Source organism: Alosa sapidissima, chromosome 12 (genome assembly GCF_018492685.1).
Source record: "Alosa sapidissima isolate fAloSap1 chromosome 12, fAloSap1.pri, whole genome shotgun sequence".
In the NCBI taxonomy this organism is placed as follows: Eukaryota; Metazoa; Chordata; class Actinopteri; order Clupeiformes; family Clupeidae; genus Alosa; species Alosa sapidissima.
The window spans coordinates 16800972-16819289 of NC_055968.1; the positions used below are offsets into that span (position 1 = coordinate 16800972).

At 40.2% G+C, this 18318-nt stretch overlaps 1 protein-coding gene and 1 long non-coding RNA gene across 6 annotated transcripts; one reads left to right on the forward strand and one right to left on the reverse strand.

The window, feature by feature from the left end:
* Positions 1 to 684: 684 nt before the first annotated feature.
* Positions 685 to 10717, forward strand: LOC121677734 (P-selectin-like). 2 transcript variants are annotated; one of them, XM_042056661.1, is made up of 12 exons: positions 685 to 1439; positions 1663 to 1741; positions 2054 to 2446; positions 2820 to 2927; positions 3585 to 3770; positions 4094 to 4282; positions 5010 to 5195; positions 5549 to 5734; positions 5886 to 6071; positions 6221 to 6409; positions 10084 to 10203; positions 10293 to 10717. In XM_042056661.1, exons 2-12 carry the CDS (start codon positions 1663 to 1665, stop codon positions 10355 to 10357), a joined length of 1887 nt encoding a protein of 628 aa, XP_041912595.1. In that variant the 5' UTR covers positions 685 to 1439; the 3' UTR covers positions 10358 to 10717. The 2 variants fall into 2 exon arrangements, with proteins under 2 accessions (XP_041912595.1, XP_041912596.1); XM_042056662.1 differs by lacking the exons at positions 5010 to 5195; positions 5549 to 5734.
* Positions 1878 to 10840, reverse strand: LOC121677738. Of its 4 annotated transcripts, none has more exons than XR_006021087.1 (7): positions 10728 to 10840; positions 6309 to 6401; positions 5634 to 5726; positions 4990 to 5183; positions 4079 to 4274; positions 3547 to 3794; positions 1878 to 2366 (listed from the first exon to the last, which is right to left on the reverse strand). It is a non-coding gene; the product is annotated as an uncharacterized LOC121677738 (long non-coding RNA). The 4 variants fall into 4 exon arrangements; XR_006021088.1 differs by having other exon boundaries at positions 5095 to 5183; positions 5544 to 5726; XR_006021086.1 differs by having other exon boundaries at positions 4088 to 4274; positions 5544 to 5726.
* Positions 10841 to 18318: the final 7478 nt, after the last annotated feature.

Below are 18318 nucleotides of genomic sequence, written 5' to 3' on the forward strand. Positions count from 1 at the left end.
TCCTTGTTGGCAGACGCCATCTCCCACACAGCAATCGCCCTCGGGGAGAGATGCATGATCGCGCATATCAGCTGTCTCCTCTCTTCGGTCAGGCTGCACAGCTCCAGGAAGTCGGCACCCCTCAGAAAGAAAGCAGTTCTTAAAACTTGGACAGACGACCGATGGCCCACTCACACAGCAAGACAACATATAAGCAGTGATTACTTTCCTTCACTGGATCGGTAGTTTGCGTCCTCTTAATCAATCCGTCAGCCAGTCAGTCAGTCAGCTAGCAGTCCATCTCGCGTCATCAGGCCAGCCCTGGGTTCCCCGCTGTTTCTACAACCTCCCCTTTCCCTATAAAAAGGATTTACATCCCAATTCTCCCAATCACAAACCCTCACACATCCCAGTCCAATTAGTCCATCCACCAATCACAGTGTTCCCTCATGTGAAACCAGGAAAACGTCCATCACAGAAAATTTTTCATTTTACACAAATAAGCATTGTCAACCCACATCTCAGACATTTACACCTGGAAACCTCAAAACCCAACATTTATGACAATAAACCCCTCCTGACTGTGACACTTCATTAACACCTTTGCAAAGCAGAAGTCATCTCTTGCAAATGTCTTCACACATTTTCGTTGGGTTCACACACATTTCACACCCTTTTGCAAAACAGTTCATACAGATGTCATTCAAAGACCCCAAACTCTAGGCTATTGGTTTCCCTGCTGTGCTTAACAAAAGGAAAACAACTATTCACAGGTGGTAGAGATGCCTTGCATAAGTCTGAATCTATGATACACTTGTGTGAATCTCCTTTGCATAATTCTTGAGTTCTTTGTTGGGTGTTCTCTGGGAAATATGCTGTGATGGTTAATTTCTAACCACAGGAAGTGGACTCCACCCTGTGTTTTCTATGTTTTGCTCTCATTTTTCACACCCACCTGAGGTGCCCAATCAGACGTGCAAAACATGCTTTAATGAAGGCCATGTTAGCATGAAGGAAATCAACTACTAAAACATTTTCTAAACAAGAAACTGTGATGATAAATAAAACATAATCAAGAGAGGACATAATTTGGCCATAGATGTTTTCTGTTTTCACTGTCTCAGCAATTTTCTATCTTTCTTTCTATCTCTCTCTCTCACACATACACAGAATGCAATGCAATGCAACTCCCTCCCTCCCGCTCTCTCTCTCTCTGTGTGCGTGTGTGTTTGTACATGTGTGTCGCCTATGTGTCTGTAAAATTGACTTGTGATTGAAGCAAGAATAACACACCCCACTATCTTTGTGGCAAGTTTCCTGTGGATGTTGCATTAAAAGAGAAAAGAAGGTTGCGAAACATCCTTTTTCATAGGAGCGATGATTCAATAGTCAAGTCAGCTCTAGAGTGTGTGAATGGGTCTGTTGGATGCTGAATCTACCAAAACATCTGTCTGTGAAAGGTAAGATTCTTCAAGTCATGGTCATATTACTTAAGATCAGGCCTCTCACATGGACATAGACTCAATATAAACCTCTTAATGAGTAAATGTTACTATGAATTATGAATTGAATTTGTTGAATGTAAACCATCCTCTCCTGTGTGTGTGTATGTTGAGATGCACCAACAAAAGAGTGACTGTGTGAGTTCTGTCTTGACATATTTGTTGGCCTATTGCTTTACAGATGCGCTCTTGGATATTTCATCAGCAGCCATCCATGGTGACTGTGGCATTGGGGATTACTTTCATTGCAATAAGTAATGGTGAGTTATCCACAATGAGATTGGATTTGCACTATAATACATCACACCAAAACTAAGTTTACTAAGATTCTGATGCACTCAACAGCATGGGATTTTGCTTCTTTATGTGCACTTAACAAAATGACAATGGACAAAATCAAACTTTGCTGTGTTTTAAGGTACTTTGATATTTTCAAGGTGCTTACAGCCATTTCAAGTGTATTATTTTATTTGCATACAATATGATCCTTAATGACAACGTTTCTCACATAGAACCAAGTACTGGCTTTGCTTATGAGAGAGATTTGTCCTTTTGATTTGCCCTTTGTTCAGATTTGCTTCTCAGTCGAATGGGCGTTCAGGCCTGGACTTATAATTACACCACAGACCCACCATTGAACTGGGAGTCGGCTCGACGCTACTGCAAGGAGCACTTCACCGACATAGTGGCAATCCAGAACAAGGCTGAAATCGCCTACCTCAATGAGGCACTGCCTCGTAACCAAGGCTACTACTGGATCGGCATCCGGAAGGTGCAGGAGAAGTGGACCTGGGTGGGCACCAATAAGATCCTGACACCTGAGGCGGAGAACTGGGCCACGGGGGAGCCCAATGACTTGGGCGACGGGCAAGACTGTGTGGAGATCTACATCAAGAGAGAGATAGATATGGCACAATGGAATGATGAGAACTGTGGAAAGAAAAAGGGAGCTATCTGCTACACAGGTTAGAATAATTCATACTTAATTTAACATGAATTGAAAGTTGGTGATGCTGATCTGCTAAAAACTAGAAATGCTTAGTCAGTCAGTGGCATATAATGCAGGGTATATGAGTAAAAAAAAAAGATTAAATTAAATCAAATTTTATTTGAATTGCGAGAATATTTATTCTTATAAGATAAAACAAAAACAACCTGCTTTGCATGCAGGCGCTATATGAATACAAATATTTACATTTATTTACCATTTACAATCAGACTATTTATTTACTATGAAGTGCATCTCATATCCAGATTCGGAGAGTAGCACTTAGTGATGTGTGGGGACAGTGGAGTTGACTGCTGGACCTTTGTCTGTATTTTTTTTAACCCAAATAGCCTCGTGCTCTGAAGAGTCCTGCAGTCAGTTTGGGGAGTGTGTGGAGACCATTGGAGACTTTAAGTGCAGGTGTTATCTTGGCTTTGAAGGCCCTCGCTGTGAGAGAGGTGAGTGTGTGTCGTTAAAAACCCACATGCCTCACGACTATCTAGGGTTGCCACATGTTAGTGGATTTTCCGGGATTGTTCTATTTTTTGAGTGACTAATAATATTTTCCGGGACACAAATTCTCTCGGTTTTTGGTGAAAACGAACTTCTGATTATAATTTCTGCTAGTTTCAAATGAAATGGCTATTTGGTTTTGTTCTTGGTTGTGTTTATCATATATCAAATCCTGTGTAGTCATCAGGGCATAGGTAAGAGACAATAGGAAATGTTTCAACATTGTATATAGGCTGCTACACAATAACGCAGTTCTCACCACGTGCATCACACACAAGGGACAGAAGGGGTACCAAAATGTAGCCAATAAATAGCCTTACTGCAAACTGATTTTCTCTCTTCGAGAATGTTTATGATCTCGAAATGCGCCAACTCCGTGTTACATGATGCAAGGATGATCATGCAGCAGATCTAACTTGAACGTTAGTTACTCATTAATTGGGACCGCAACATTTTTTATTTTTCGTGGAGGTGGGGGGAATGTCCCGGATTTTCCCAAATCAAATGTGGCAACACTACGACTATCCCACACACTTTCTCTTTAGTATCAGAGAGTTATTTAACTGTTTAGTCTGCATTTCTTGGTCTGTTCTCTCCCTCAGCTGTGGTGTGTGGGCCAGTGCAACCTCCAGAGCAGGGCTCAGTGGGCTGTCTCCACGCCTTTGGAGAGAACAGCTACAACTCCAGCTGCCAGGTCCGATGCAATGCAGGCTTCCAGCTGCAGGGGGCAGCACAGCTACTCTGCCTGGCCACCAGACAGTGGGACCAACAAACTCCCTCATGCCAAGGTTGAGCTGACGTTCATGGCCATTCTAAAATCAAAAATGACTTATGTTTGATTTTATGTTAGACATGTTTGATGTTACATGTTAATATTAACATATGTGGCATGCTTACATTGAATCTGCATGCACAATTCAATAAATGTTTGATGAAATACTCTCATAACTGAAATAACACCTAAGGTAGTAAGGATGGAGGAAAACCTCATATCTATCACTTTCACTTCAAATTAGTTTCTTCATAGTGTAAAGGCATTACGCCATGCTGTTCACACCTTGTGCTATTATTGGTATGAAGTGATTGACTATTTGACCTGCTTGACCTGCAGCTGTGAAGTGTCCAGCAGTGTCTGATGCCCCTAGTGGAGGAGGTTTGAACTGCAGCCACCCGATTGCTCCCTACAGCTTCAACTCCACCTGTGAATTCAGGTGTGATGAGGGCTTCCTGCTCCAAGGAGCTAAGAGAACAGAATGTGACGCCACAGGCCAGTGGACACACCCAGCCCCCACCTGCAAAGGTACAGAATCATACAAAAACACACATTATTGAAGACAGAGTAAATGTATATATATATATATATATATATATATATATATATATATATTTCCATTTAGATTGGAAAACAACAGTGATACTGCTGCTGCTTATGTTTTTTTGCACCAGTTGTTTGTTTTTTGTTGTTTTTTGTTTGCTGATCAGTCAGTGTGGAAAAATTAGCAGGGTCAGTTTGCATAATGTTTTAGACATTAGTGTGAATTTCACTCTAGAATATCACTCTCACTTTGCCAAAATGCTTAGTCACCCAGTATATCATTGACCGACAGTGACTTTCTTTTGCTACTTACATTTGCAGTGCATCTGCAGAGTGAACAATATGACAATTTGCTTTAGAGAAGTAGGCCCTGCCAGTTTGGACCAGTTATGTAACCCTTGCAAATTCACAGACCTCTGGCGCCATACTAGGGACACGCCTTAGTGAGAGCAGAATCAGTTTGTGTTCTTGGAGTACCCTGCCCAGAGTTTTAATACAGCCTATGGCTGACAGTCCTTCTCATACATTAGCTAATTTGGTGTCCTCAATCAGTGCCACAGGAAAAATTCAACTTCAGTAATGACCCAATAACTAGACTGCATCACTGTTGTCATGCATACTGTACGTATATGTGTGTTTGTGTATGTGTGTGTGTGTGTGTGTGTGTGTGTGTGTGTGTGTGTGTTGCTAACCATGTTTTCCTTTCCTCCAGTGGTAACCTGTGATCCACTGCTGGTGCCTTCGGGAGTCGACTTCACCTGTGAAAACCCACTGGGTGCCTCCTCCTACAACTCTACCTGTAATTTCTCCTGTAAGGTGGGTCACACTCTGATGGGACCATTCAGCCTCACCTGCCTGGCGTCTGGAACCTGGTCAGCAGCAGCACCTGTGTGTAAAGGTGAGACACTCACTGTCCGCAGGATGCTTGTTAGGTGTATGACATTAAAGACTCAGATGAATTCTGATGAATGGTATAGGCCTGACAGAATATAAATACAAACATGAAAACAGTTACATACATAAAAACAGAAAACTTGTTTCAAATCCCACAATTCAGATCATGAAGTACATTTATGTGTTCTATAAAAGCCTTAATGACCAGTTATGCCCTTCAAACAACCTTCATGATCACACTGCTTTCTGTAAATAATTATGTTATACAGCCGGTCACACTTCATTGCCAAAAAGGGCAATGCATTTGTAAAAAAAATACACAATTTTTAGCATTTATTGTCTTTTGATATACTTCAGTTGTACGCTGTGGCCAACTAAATGCCCCTCTTCATGGCAAGCTGCGGTGTCAAGACCCTTTGGAGAATTTCAGCTACAACTCCACCTGCTGGTCAGAGTGTGATGAGGGCTTCCTGCTCCAAGGAGCTAAGAGAACAGAATGTGACGCCACAGGCCAGTGGACACAGCCAGCCCCCACCTGCAAAGGTACAGACACTGGGTGGTTAACAGAGGTGTGCCAACACTAGCTGAGAAGAAAGGAAATACAACAAGTGCTGGGTGTCAGTGTTCTTTGATGTGATGAAAATATATTGTTCATGGATGTTGTTGGAGTGAGTTGTTCTCCCATGTGTTGTAGTTGTAAGGTGTGAACAATTAAAAGCCCCATCAAATGGCAAATTAAAGTGTCAGGACCCCTTGGAGAAGTCCAGCTACAACTCCACCTGCTGGTCAGAATGTGATAGCGGCTTCATCCTTAAGGGAAACAACTCCACGTTCTGCTCCATCCGAGGCCAGTGGAGCCATGCCCTTCCCATTTGCCAGGGTAAGAAACATACATCCAACATGTATCATCTTCTATTCCACGACTACACAGACTGATCAAATCACCACAGCATTTACTTATCACCACTCTGACCATAAGCCAATCACTAGCCTATGTCTAGCCCCTCATGTCTCTGTTTCATACTCTAGCTGTTGAGTGTCCTGCAGTGTCTGATGCCCCTAGTGGAGGAGGCATGAACTGCAGCCACCCCATTGCTCCCTACAGCTTCAACTCCACCTGTGAATTCCGGTGTGATGAGGCCTTCCTGCTTCAAGGAGCTAAGAGAACAGAATGTGATGCCACAGGCCAGTGGACGCACCCAGCCCCCACCTGCAAAGGTACAGAATCATATAAATGTACATATTTGTTTGATTTAGATTGGAACACAACAGTGATACTGCTGGTACTGTAGTTGAGTACTCAGTACTGACTGGATGAGAAGGAATATTTCCAGGGTCAGTTTGCATAATGTTTTAGACATTAGTGTAAATTTCACTCTAGAATATCACTCCCTCGCTTTACCAAAATGCTTAGCCACCCAAATCATTGACCGACAGTGACTCTCTTTTGCTACGTTATAGTGCTATACAGTTACAGACTAGACTAGGGACACATCTTAGCGAGAGCAATCATTTGTGACTCGATTTGACAAAATAAGTCACAAGTCGCACATCTCATTTTGAAATACAGGCCCATTACTTCAAAAACCATTGAAAATATCGATTTTTTCTTTTTTGGTGTTATATGAAAGATCAGTGTTGGGAACGTTACTTTAAAAAAGTGATTAGTTATAGTTACTCACTACTTGTTCCAAAAAGTAACTAAGTTAGTAACTGAATTACTCTATGATAAGAGTAACTCGTTACCAGGGAAAGTAACTATTTGCGTTACTGTAAAAAAAAAAAGTTGCTATATGTCAAAGAATTTGGATTTTTTGAGCAGTTTTGAGCAGCCAGTTGAAATGAGTAGAACAGACAGGTGTTTGTAGGCTACATAACTTTAGATATTTATTAGATAGATAGATAGATAGATAGATACTTTATTGATCCCCAAGGGGAAATTCAAGATATTGCACATCGACAGACCTATGGTTGACTTCAGCCTGTGTCATAGGTTTTTGCTGTGAGGCAGAAAGATCTAGCTTTTGCTGCGAGTCCTTCTTTGCTAGTGGATGGCAAGCTATCATCTGTGGTGGAGGTATCGGTGTTTTTGGCAAAGTACTTTTGGAAAAGTAATTAGTTAGATTACCCCGTTACTGAAAAAATAACATTGTTACCTAACGCCGTTCTTTTAAACAGCGTTATTCCAAACACTGTGAAAGATGCATTCAAAATGAATTTCCCTAAGTTTCATAGTCAAGACAAGAATGTAAAAATATTATTCTAGGGGGCAAATCCTGCCTGTACGGTCCGTGTAACGCTTTGCAGTGCTTTGTTCTATTTGCTCCATCCATCTGATCCAAATAAAAAAAAAAGTTCAATAATCCAATTTTCATTTTTTTTTAACTGGTCAGCAAATAGATAATACATTTGTTTACATTTGTCATTAGTCACACAAGATAAAGAAAAAAAAACAGAAACTGGATTGGAAACAAAAGTAAAATTCAGTTATTGGATTTTTGCCTTTATTACCATTTTTGTCGGGCTGAACCACAAGCGTAGGGGGGGTGACCTGATACATATAACAGAGCGCGCGGTGTTGGTGATCACATTTTAGCTTGCATCAAGGTGGCAAGCGATTGATAATGTCAGCTCGAGACCAGAACTTCAGATGCAGAGGGAGACATTGCTGCGTCCTGACACTTATGAGGAGGCTAGCCCAGGGGTTCCCAAACTTTTCCACGACAAGGCCCTCCAAATACCACTAGGTTCTGGCCAAGGACCCCCTTGATGTGTTATTCAACCCATCAACAATACTACGGCAAATGTAAAAATACATTAAGCTAATCCTAATAATTATTTTAGCCACAAGCACTTCGCGATGGAGCATACAGTGTGTAAAAATTGCATTTGTGACTTTCTGCTATATATGAGAGCTATCACTCTACTATTATTCCCAGTCATTATCATGGAGAATATAATGTTCAGATATGCAGCAAATTATTATAATGGCATTGTATAACAACCCAATAGGTATATTTTACATTTTTCAAATGTATTTATTTGTTGCTTGTATTCCAACTTGCTGAGGCCCCCCTGGCACCCCCTCGCGGCCCCCATATTGAAAACCACTGGGCTAGCCTACGTGTTTTACTCATGTCTCATAGGTAGAGAAGAGCTGTTCTGGTAGGCTTTGGAGACCTACATGAGCATTACCAATAGACTTGAGCCGTAGTAGCCTACAGGCCAATGTAGGCTATTTGCTGTTGAAATTAATAAATGGATAGCCTAAACTAATGAATTATTCACTGTTGTGTCTTCGTTTAATGAACCTAGTCTAGTGTAAAGTGTTAAATAAGGAAAAACGGCCCATGTCAAACAGTGCTTGGGGTAGCCTATAGGCCTGTATAGCCTAAACTGACAGATGGCAAAGCATTCTGCTTTGGGGAATTGTTTGCTATGGTAGGCTATGGCATGGCCATGGTATTCAAATATAGCCTACTATATGTTCAACATAGGTTAAAAGTTATGTTTAACGTCCCATCTCCCAAAAATCGGCTTGTGAGCTCCAGAAATCGAAACTTAATCAGGCCAATGAAATCGTGTATAGAGTCGTTAGGTGGGCTTAACATAATGATTGATGGCAGAGTTGCAACGGTTTGGCTTGAATTCCCTGCTACTTGAAAACAAATAAGATGGATGTTGCTGCTGGCAAACAGTGTGACACGAGTTAAGCTTTTATTAAGTAGGCAAACGTTTGAACTAGCTAACTAGCTCCGCTGGTGGGAAACGCATGGGACTCATAGCGCTGCCGCTGTCCTATTGCGTGCAGAGGGAATTTGAAAGACAACTGATTATCCCGCCCCTCGGACTGAGCACTGCGAACGGTGAGTGTCCAGACCCTACATTTTAATGTGGGTCTGGCTCGTCAGGCTATATTTTTATATTTTTTTATGTGAATTCTGAAAATAGAACACAGCACTGCAAAGCGTTACACGGACCCTACCTGCCTGTAATATGTAACTTGAACTGTGATTTTCTCAGTTTTTCAATTGGAAAAAGATGGCAGGAGGCAATATTGCAAAAAACTGTATCTTGACAACAATTCAAGATACTTTGACCAGGATATCATTTTAAAGCTCATGGTGTCCTCTGTCTATTGATGCCATAATAATTTTGGGTCAATGTGACTCATTTTGCCAGGTCACATTTTGTTCTTTTGGAGTACAGCTGACAGTCCTTATCATACATAGCTGATTTGGTGTCCTCAATCACTACCACAGGAAAACTTGAACTTCAGTAATGACCCAGGATCAAGGGTATTGTAACCATGCCGTCTGTCCATCTGTGTGTGTGTGTGTGTGTGTGTGGCTCACATAACTTAAAAACTACTAGTTGGATTTATATGTACAAGGTCAACATGTTTGGTCCTCCAAAATATTTATCTGGGTCCATATCCAAATTAATAAATGTAAAAATGAATAAATCCACATCAGGATCTGCATATTGAATTTTTTCCACTTTCTTTAAAGAATAACTTTAAAAGAGTAAAAACAAGGTCTATTTACGGTAGTTATTATGTTCCAACTTTGATTGAGAGGTCTTGCTCAAAACTCCACCAATTAATGTAAACTTGTTAACTGGTACGCTTTAATATATTATGAAAAGAATGCACACCCTCCGAGGTGCTGGCAAGGGAAAATAAACTATAAAAAACTTGGTCACTGCACACTCTCTCTCTTTTTACTTTTTATTGATCCCAACGTTTCGACCTGTCAAGGTTTAATGTTAATACGCTTTGATATATCCCCAATGTAGGGGAATGGTAAACAGTCACCTGACTGCTCTTGTTATTGAACCAGGGTGTAGAATGTGCATTGGATTAAACCAGTTTGTGATTCATCTCATTTCAGTGAGAGAGAGATCATTGGGTGCAGCCCTGCTGATGTACACAGCAGTGGGTGCTGCCTCTGCCCTTGGCCTGCTTGGTTTGATTGGTGTAGGACTGCTTGTGCGACGCATGGCTAAGAAAGGTAAGAATATAATGGTAAATGGATTGATGTTACAGTCTTGCCTTTATATTTGTGTCTGTACATTTCTAATATTTTGTTCTTTTCCACAGCCAGTAGCAGTAAGGGTGAGACGTTGTGGAATACTGGAATCAATCCAGTCTTTGAAGACAGTTAGAACAGAACAGAAACAAATAAATGCAAATACAAATAAAAAATAGTATAAATATATGAAATACTTATGTGCTTAAATGCATTTGTTGTAATCAAATAAATTATGATAAAGTGTCTTGTGTAATGTGAGGAGTAAAAAGTGAATCTTTCAGGCAGTCAATCATACAAGTCATGAAAACTGCCTTGACAAGACTGTAGGCTAATGACTTTTGTTGTTGAAATTGTGAGGATAGGAGATACTGCAGTAGCCTACATCACATATGCATTATTATTGGTCAGATAATATATCTATATACAAATTCTAAACATTCAAACATTATATTATGATTTGTTACGACAAAATAAAAAGAGTGCTGTGAAAATACTAGCCTTACTCGCCGCTAGTCCTTGTAGACCTACTGCGCTGCACCTTGTCTAGAGAAAGCTGGGAAAGCCTGCTGGGAGGTCGGTCACACACACCCACTGGTCCTCGCAGCCAAGCCTCGGAGAGTCCGCCTCGCACTGGGCACCGACGGCAGGGCATGCTGCCTCTGGGGATAAAGAAATTGCGAACAGGTGATCCATGGGATTCAATGGTGCTGGTAAAAATCTGCAAATAGTGACATTTCCAGTTAGCATCTACTGTCTGTAACATGTTAAATGTGAAAGGTGCCCCCAGAGTGTACTGTAGCACTGTAGCTGCCTGTCTGCTCTAGCTGTTGGCTGCAGCACTTTTTTTTCCGTACCGACAGTACTCGGTGACCTTGACAAACAGAGATCTATAATTTTAATAATGATAATAATAAATAAAGACTATATTTATGGTTGGATCTCATTTTACCTCCATACCTGTTTATATACTGCTTTTAACTGATGGATAACTGCACTGCTAGTAAAACCCCTATTTTTATGTTTAAGCTACAGCTTCACACAATTGTAAGCATTTGGCTGTGAAATCACAAAGTACTTCACATGATAGAATTGGACTTAATCATGCCTTGAACTGAATACTAGTAATTTGTAGGCCTATTATATTGGTCATATTGGTTGGTAAAGTATTTTACGTATTTTTTGTAGGCTACATTCTAGTTGTTGGACAGATTATAACATAGCAGGTTATGTAGTTGCTGGTTTTGGCTAGCCTAGAAATCTAGACGCACCCTAGCAACTTTCCGTTGGCTTGTGAGTCCGAAAAATTAAACTTATATCAGGCCAATCAAATAGAGAAATATAAAGTCGTTAGGCGGGCATAGCAGGTTGCTGGTTTTGGCTAGCCTAGAAATCTAGACGCACCCTAGCGGCAGCAAATTATATTTGCTGCCAGGGCTAGTCTAGCAACTCTCCGTTGGCTTGTGAGCTCGAAAAATTAAACTTATATCAGGCCAATCAAATAGAGAAATATAGAGTCCTTAGGCGGGCTTAACATAATGATTGATGGCAGAGTTGCAAAGGTTTGGCTTGAATTCCCTGCTACTTGAAAACAAATAAGATGAATGATGCTGTTGGCGAACAAACAGTGTGACAAGAGTTAAGCTTTTATTAAGTTGGCAAAAGTTTAAACTAGCCAACTAGCTCCCCTGGTGGGAAACGCATGGGACTCATAGCGCTGTCCTATTGCGTGCAGAGGGAATTTGAAAGACAACCGATTATCCCGCCCCTCGCCCAGACCCTACATTTTACCGTTTGTCCAACCAGTTGTCACACAACCTAAAGTTAAGTTTATAACGTTGTGCTGTAAGCTACAATCGGATTTTTTTGTATACCCCTGTTGTCTCAATGATAATAACATCTCATTTTAGACTATATTTCAAAGTTTGACGTTCATTTGAATTATTAATATAACATCATATTTTGACATTTTTGGCGAAGACATGCATTCCGTTAGGGATATTGAACATATTTAACATTCTCTAACCATCGTGATTTCGAATTGGTGCAGTTTTAAGCACAAAAACTCATTTTATTCTTTTGCTCTTTTGCATTGCTCTATGCTGTTCTATGGTGCTTTCTGCCTCTTGGTTGCGCACGCATGTTTTCGTGACGTTCCATAGAAATCCATGAAAATTATGGATTGTTTTTGCAGTATTTACGAATGTTAACACACAACATCCCACAATAGCAAAAACAATATTCCAAACCTCATACAGTATAAAAACCTCTGCTTCTGCAATGATATCAGTTCAAAAACAATATATCTCAGCTGATAATAAACAAACAATTGAATAATTGATTCATTTATGTGATTTATGATTTATGTTGGGTAAATTGGGCCAACAGCTGATTCCAGTCTGGCTTAGACTCAGTGGCAGGGGTTATTTTTTTCTATTACATTGACATGTATACAGTAAAAGGAGGACTTTGAGGAGTGATGTTTTTAGAAACAGAAAAAGACAAACACTGTAATGTCTGGATGAGGAAGAGTAGGCCTAAGAGCAAGGGGCCCAGGGAGAAGAGCAGTGAGAGATGCAGTGAGAGATGCAGGAGCAGTGAGAGGAGCAGGGCCAGGGAAAAGAGCAGGCCCAAAGAGAGGGCAAGGTAGAGGTGTAAGAATGCGTGGTGGTGGCATTCCAAAGGTTGCAAGAATTGTTGTCAGTGATACAATTCGTGCCACTATCATTGACCATGTAATCAATGCGATGTTGATGAAAACATGTGGCCTAACCCTGAAGATCCTGAAGATCGCAGAAATTAGATACAGTGATTTTGTGCTTTTTTTAGTTTGTTTAGTTACTGTATAGTTAGATACAGTAATTTAGTGCTTTTTGCTAGTTTTTAGTAGTTTTTTAGTTTAGTTTACTTTTTATCTGGGCTTTTTGCTGTTGTTTTTTTGTTCAGAATGCTCTTTTGAATTTCATGGATATTTTGTTGTTCACTGTAAGCAATACTGCAAAACTTTTTCTGTTCTATCATACTGTAAACAGTATTTCTACTGTACCTCCTGTAGTAAACAGTAAAGGAAAAAAATAAACTGATTTACTGGAATGCTTTTGAATGTGAACATAACATGTGGACATACAGTTCCCAACCAAGACATTTAGTGTAAAAATTGCATGCAAATACCTGTAAAACTGAAACATAAAAGTCTATGCAGTTTTTGTAATGTCAACAATAGCCAGTATTTTGAAACCTGGTGTAGGCCCTACTTTGATTGAAAGCATGTACCTTGTGAAGTGAAAACAAGTGTCATTCTTTGACAGAATAATTTAATTTTGAGTTAGATTTCCAGTGTTTTCGTAAAGTTAGTGTGTGCAGAGAAATATGTGTTAGTAATATATTTAACAAAATGTGTTTTTGAGAAGAAAATTATCCATTTGGCCAATTGTGTTTTCTAGGTGTGAGTCTTCATTAAGAGTTTAGAAAAAGAATCTGAAGTATGGGTAAGTGCTTGTTAGCGATTGAAAAAAACTGTAATGTGGGTCTGGCTCGTCAGGCTAGGTTTTGGCCATTATAAAATAAGACAGGGATATGGGCCATATGAACGGGTCCTATACGGACCCAGGCCGGATCCGAAATTAATCCACGGAGGGTGATTAGCGGGTCCATAATGATTCCGCAGAGGATGTTTGTCTATTTATTTCACGGGTTCAAAACAGGATTATCATGCAGCAGATCTAACTTAGTTAGTTAGTTACTCTAATTAACTGGGAACGCATCACCTGGAACTACCAGAGAGGCTGGCAGTTCCAGGTGGCTTGTCAATGTTAATATCTCCTTTTTAATATAGGAAAGGTATAACCGCTTGAAACAACTTAATATATATTGTTAATATTGTGTTATCAATGGGACACAAACAAACAAAGCTAGAGTTTATGGATTAGCCTTATATCTTAAAAGAGCTGGTGAAAGGGCTTTATGAGAACCCAGTGAGAATCGTTTAGACTAGCAACCTTAAAGTGACAATGCACCAAATGTCCTGGATTTTCTCAAATCAAATGTGGCAACCCTCGAGATCGGAACCATGATGTAACTGCCACGGATCCGTTGTGGTGTGCAAGTGGACTCTATGCCAGACGGACCTGTTTCCCAGATCTGTTCTGGATTTGCTGCAGTCAGTTTGCTATGGGTCAGCAGAGGTCCTGGTATGCGGTGCACATTTGGATGCCTTTACTGTTGCTTATTAGGAGTTTGCACGGAAGTCACGTTCTGGGCGGTAACCCAGCTGCATGGCCATGTTAGAGGCACTCGGCATAAAGAACTGAATGAAGTACAATGGAGTATTATGCACTTTGGATACCTTAAGTGATTATAACCATGTCTAAACAACAGAAAAACTCATCAAAACGCATCCAAGATGCAAAGGCACATAGGTCAGGACTTGGACCACAAGAAAAGGCCCAATATTAAAATAAATTACGGTTTATTGGCAACCCAGATCCATATGAGTTAGGTGAGGAAGACGCAGTACCAAGTTCAACCACAAGCGCCCCCCTTCCTCTGATAACGTCTGGCATTATTCTCCTTTCTCCCTGGTTTTTAAATAACTTTTGGAAGTCAATACCTACACCAGATGTTTTTCTCAGTCTGACCTATTGGTACAACCTAAAACACGGCAATAATTAACCATTTTCCTTGACGATGTTGATTTACTTCAGTGCCTAATGCCTTCTAATGAGGCGAGTATCTCCATATGGCAACGTCCAGATCTGATGACACGCCGTGCAAACCCCTAATTAACTTTGCCTGTAACTCATAGACTATTATAACAGTGTCTACATGTCTGATATCAGATATGAGTCATGTATGTTTTACAGGAACAGCTACCCATGCGGCTGTGGGTTTAGAATGATCACCATGACTCTTATAACAAGCGCACAGTGCTTAAAAGGCATCCGTAAATGTTACTCCCATAAGTAATACTGAAAATAATGGAGACAGTTTTCATGGAAATACATTTAAACATATGAATGTAAATATGAATAAATCTATCTTTAAGCTCCGACCCAAATATCATTTTATTAAACACTAACCTGAACTGACAAAGTTTTGGGCCTCTGGTTCATCTGTGGACCATGAGGTTTCAGGGAAAACATTGCTTTTTCAATAGGGTGATACATGACCACGGGGCGGGAATCGAACCCGGGTCGCTGGCATACGGTGCAGGTGCCCCAGCCAGTTGCGCGACGGCCGAGTCCAAGCCTCCCTTTTGACAATAAAACTGCTCATAATGTTCTCCTAGCCTGGAGATTCCAGACCCTGATAATCTAGAAAGATTAAGGGTCTGGCCACAAATAATATAATGGCCCAACTCGAGGGGCGGCACCAAGCGTGCATTTGAAGATCTCACTGCACGCAATTGGATAACACAATATGACTGTCATCTGTTTAGCTCGCCTCTGGCTCACATATATCAGATACACTGATGTGATTGGCTCCCCGCAATACAAGTGGCAAAAATAACGTGCATCATCACTCATTGCCAGAGTGTCTTGCAGAGACAATTCAAATTGTGCTCTTGCGAGAACTCTGGAGTTTATGACACCCCATAAAGTCAGAGAATACCGGTAGAAACCAAGGGATTTAAGACCATTCGTCTTTACGAAATCTCCCCACATCGTCTAGATTCCTAGGTCCACACTTCCACACACCTAGGTCCTCTTTGACTCATCCCACTGTTTTTCTATGGACTTCTATGGATCTCTAAACAACTTCACCTAATAGTACTCTGCTGAAAATACTGTTAGGGTAACGGTGCAGATCCACTTCGGCGTGCAGCGCTTCTGTCGTGCCGAACTCCACTTTATTCCTATGGGTGATGCCAAGCGTCTTTAATGCGCCTGCAAAGCATCTCGGGAAGGCGGTTCTGCATTTCCATTTCACACACACACACACACACACACACACACACACACACACACACACTATGCGGTACACACACATTATGACCGTCGCTAGCGTGGATTGTCAAAGTTTTTTTTTCGTTATCTACTTCCTGAATTTTTGGTCAATGATACCCGGGACACCAAAACTTGGTGGGCATGTAGCCCCACTAGACTCTTATGGAAAATGAGTGGCCCCTCCCCAGGGGCCACTCAGAGAGAAGAGGAGCTACAAGGCAGGACTGTCTTACGCACACTCTCTCTCACAAACACACACACACACACATGCGCGCACACACATGAACGCATACCAACGTTTGTTAAAAATATGTTTGTTAAAAATGACTATCGGCCGACATATCGGTTATTAGTTTTTGAAAAACTCAAATACCGAAATCGGTATCAGCGCATATCGGTCAGGCTCTATAGGAGATGGAGACAAATTGACATACACACATGCACACACAAAAAAGAACAGCAACATCTATGTGGGATATTTACCTTATAAATTTACCTTAAATTGTCTTAAATCTTCAATCTTATCTTAAATTATAATACAATTACTTACTCCACTGGCAGATAAATTTACTTGTTTTTATGTCTTAATTTAAGAAGATTTTGACTGAGTCAAATAATCTTACAAGAAAGCTCAAAAAAGTATCTTTATACTAAAAACAATACTAATTATCTTAGTTTTTTTCAGTCGCTAACAAGCGTTTGTCCAACCAGTTGTCACATTTTCAAAACTCTAAATACAGTTAGCACAGCATCTGTCTTTTGTGGCCATAACATTCACACATTTCATGTCGTTTTCACACGATATGCAGTCAGTGAACACATTTCCACAATGCTTACATTTTCTTAACAGACAAGCTATACCTCCCAACAAAATTATGGATTGTTTTTGCAGTATTTATGAATGTTAACACACAACATCCCACAATAGCAAAAACAATATTCCAAACCTTAGATACAGTTTAAAAACCTCTGCATGATATCAGTTCAAAAAACAATATATCTCAGCTGATAATAAACAAACAATTGAATAATTGACACAATTGATTTATGTTGGGTAAATTGGGCCAACCACAGCTGATTCCAGTCTGGCTTAGACTCAGTGGCAGGGGTTATTTTTTTTCTATTACATTGACACGTATACAAAGGAGGACATTGAGGAGTGATGTTTTTAGAAACAGAAACAGAATAAGACAAACACTGTAATGTCTGGATGAGGAAGAGTAAGAGCAAGGGGCCCAGGGAGAAGAGCAGGCCCAGTGAGAGATGCAGGAGCAGTTAGAGGAGCAGGGCCAGGGAAAAGAGCAGGCCCAAAGAGAGGGCAAGGTAGAGGTGTAAGAATGCGTGGTGGTGGCATTCCAAAGGTTGCAAGAATTGTTGTCAGTGATAAAATTCATGCCACTATCATTGACCATGTAATCAATGCGATGTTGATGAAAACATGTGGCCTAACCCTGAAGATTGCAGAGATTAGATACAGTAATTTTGTGCTTTTTTTTTTTTTTTAGTTCCCCCCCTTTTTATCTGGGCTTTTTGCTGTTGTTTTTTTGTTCAGAATGCTCTTTTGTATTTCATGGATATTTTGTTGTTCACTGTAAGCAATACTGCAAAACTTTTTCTGTTCTATCATACTGTAAACAGTATTTCTACTGTACCTCCTGTAGTAAACAAGGAAAAAATAAACTGATTTGCTTTTTACTGGAATGCTTTTGAATGTGAACATAACATGTGGATATACAGTTCCCAACCAAGACATTTAGTGTAAAAATTGATTGCAAATACCTGTAAAACTGAAACATAAAAGTCTATGCAGTTTTTGTAATGTCAACAATAGCCAGTATTTTGAATGTACTTTGAGTGTACTTTGATTGAATGCATGTACCTTGTACGTGAAGTGAAAACAAGTGTCATTCTTTGACAGAATAATTTCATTTTGAGTCAGATTTCCAGTGTTTTTGTAAAGTTAGTGTGTGTAGAGAAATATGTGTTAGTAATACATTTAACAAAATATGTTTTTGAGAAGAAAATTATCCATTTGGCCAATGGTGTTTTCTAGGTGTGAGTCTGTGTTAAGAGTTTAGAAAAAGTATCTGAAGTATGGGTAAGCGCTTGTTAGCGATTGAAAAAAATCTGTAATATAAGAGTATAACACTTG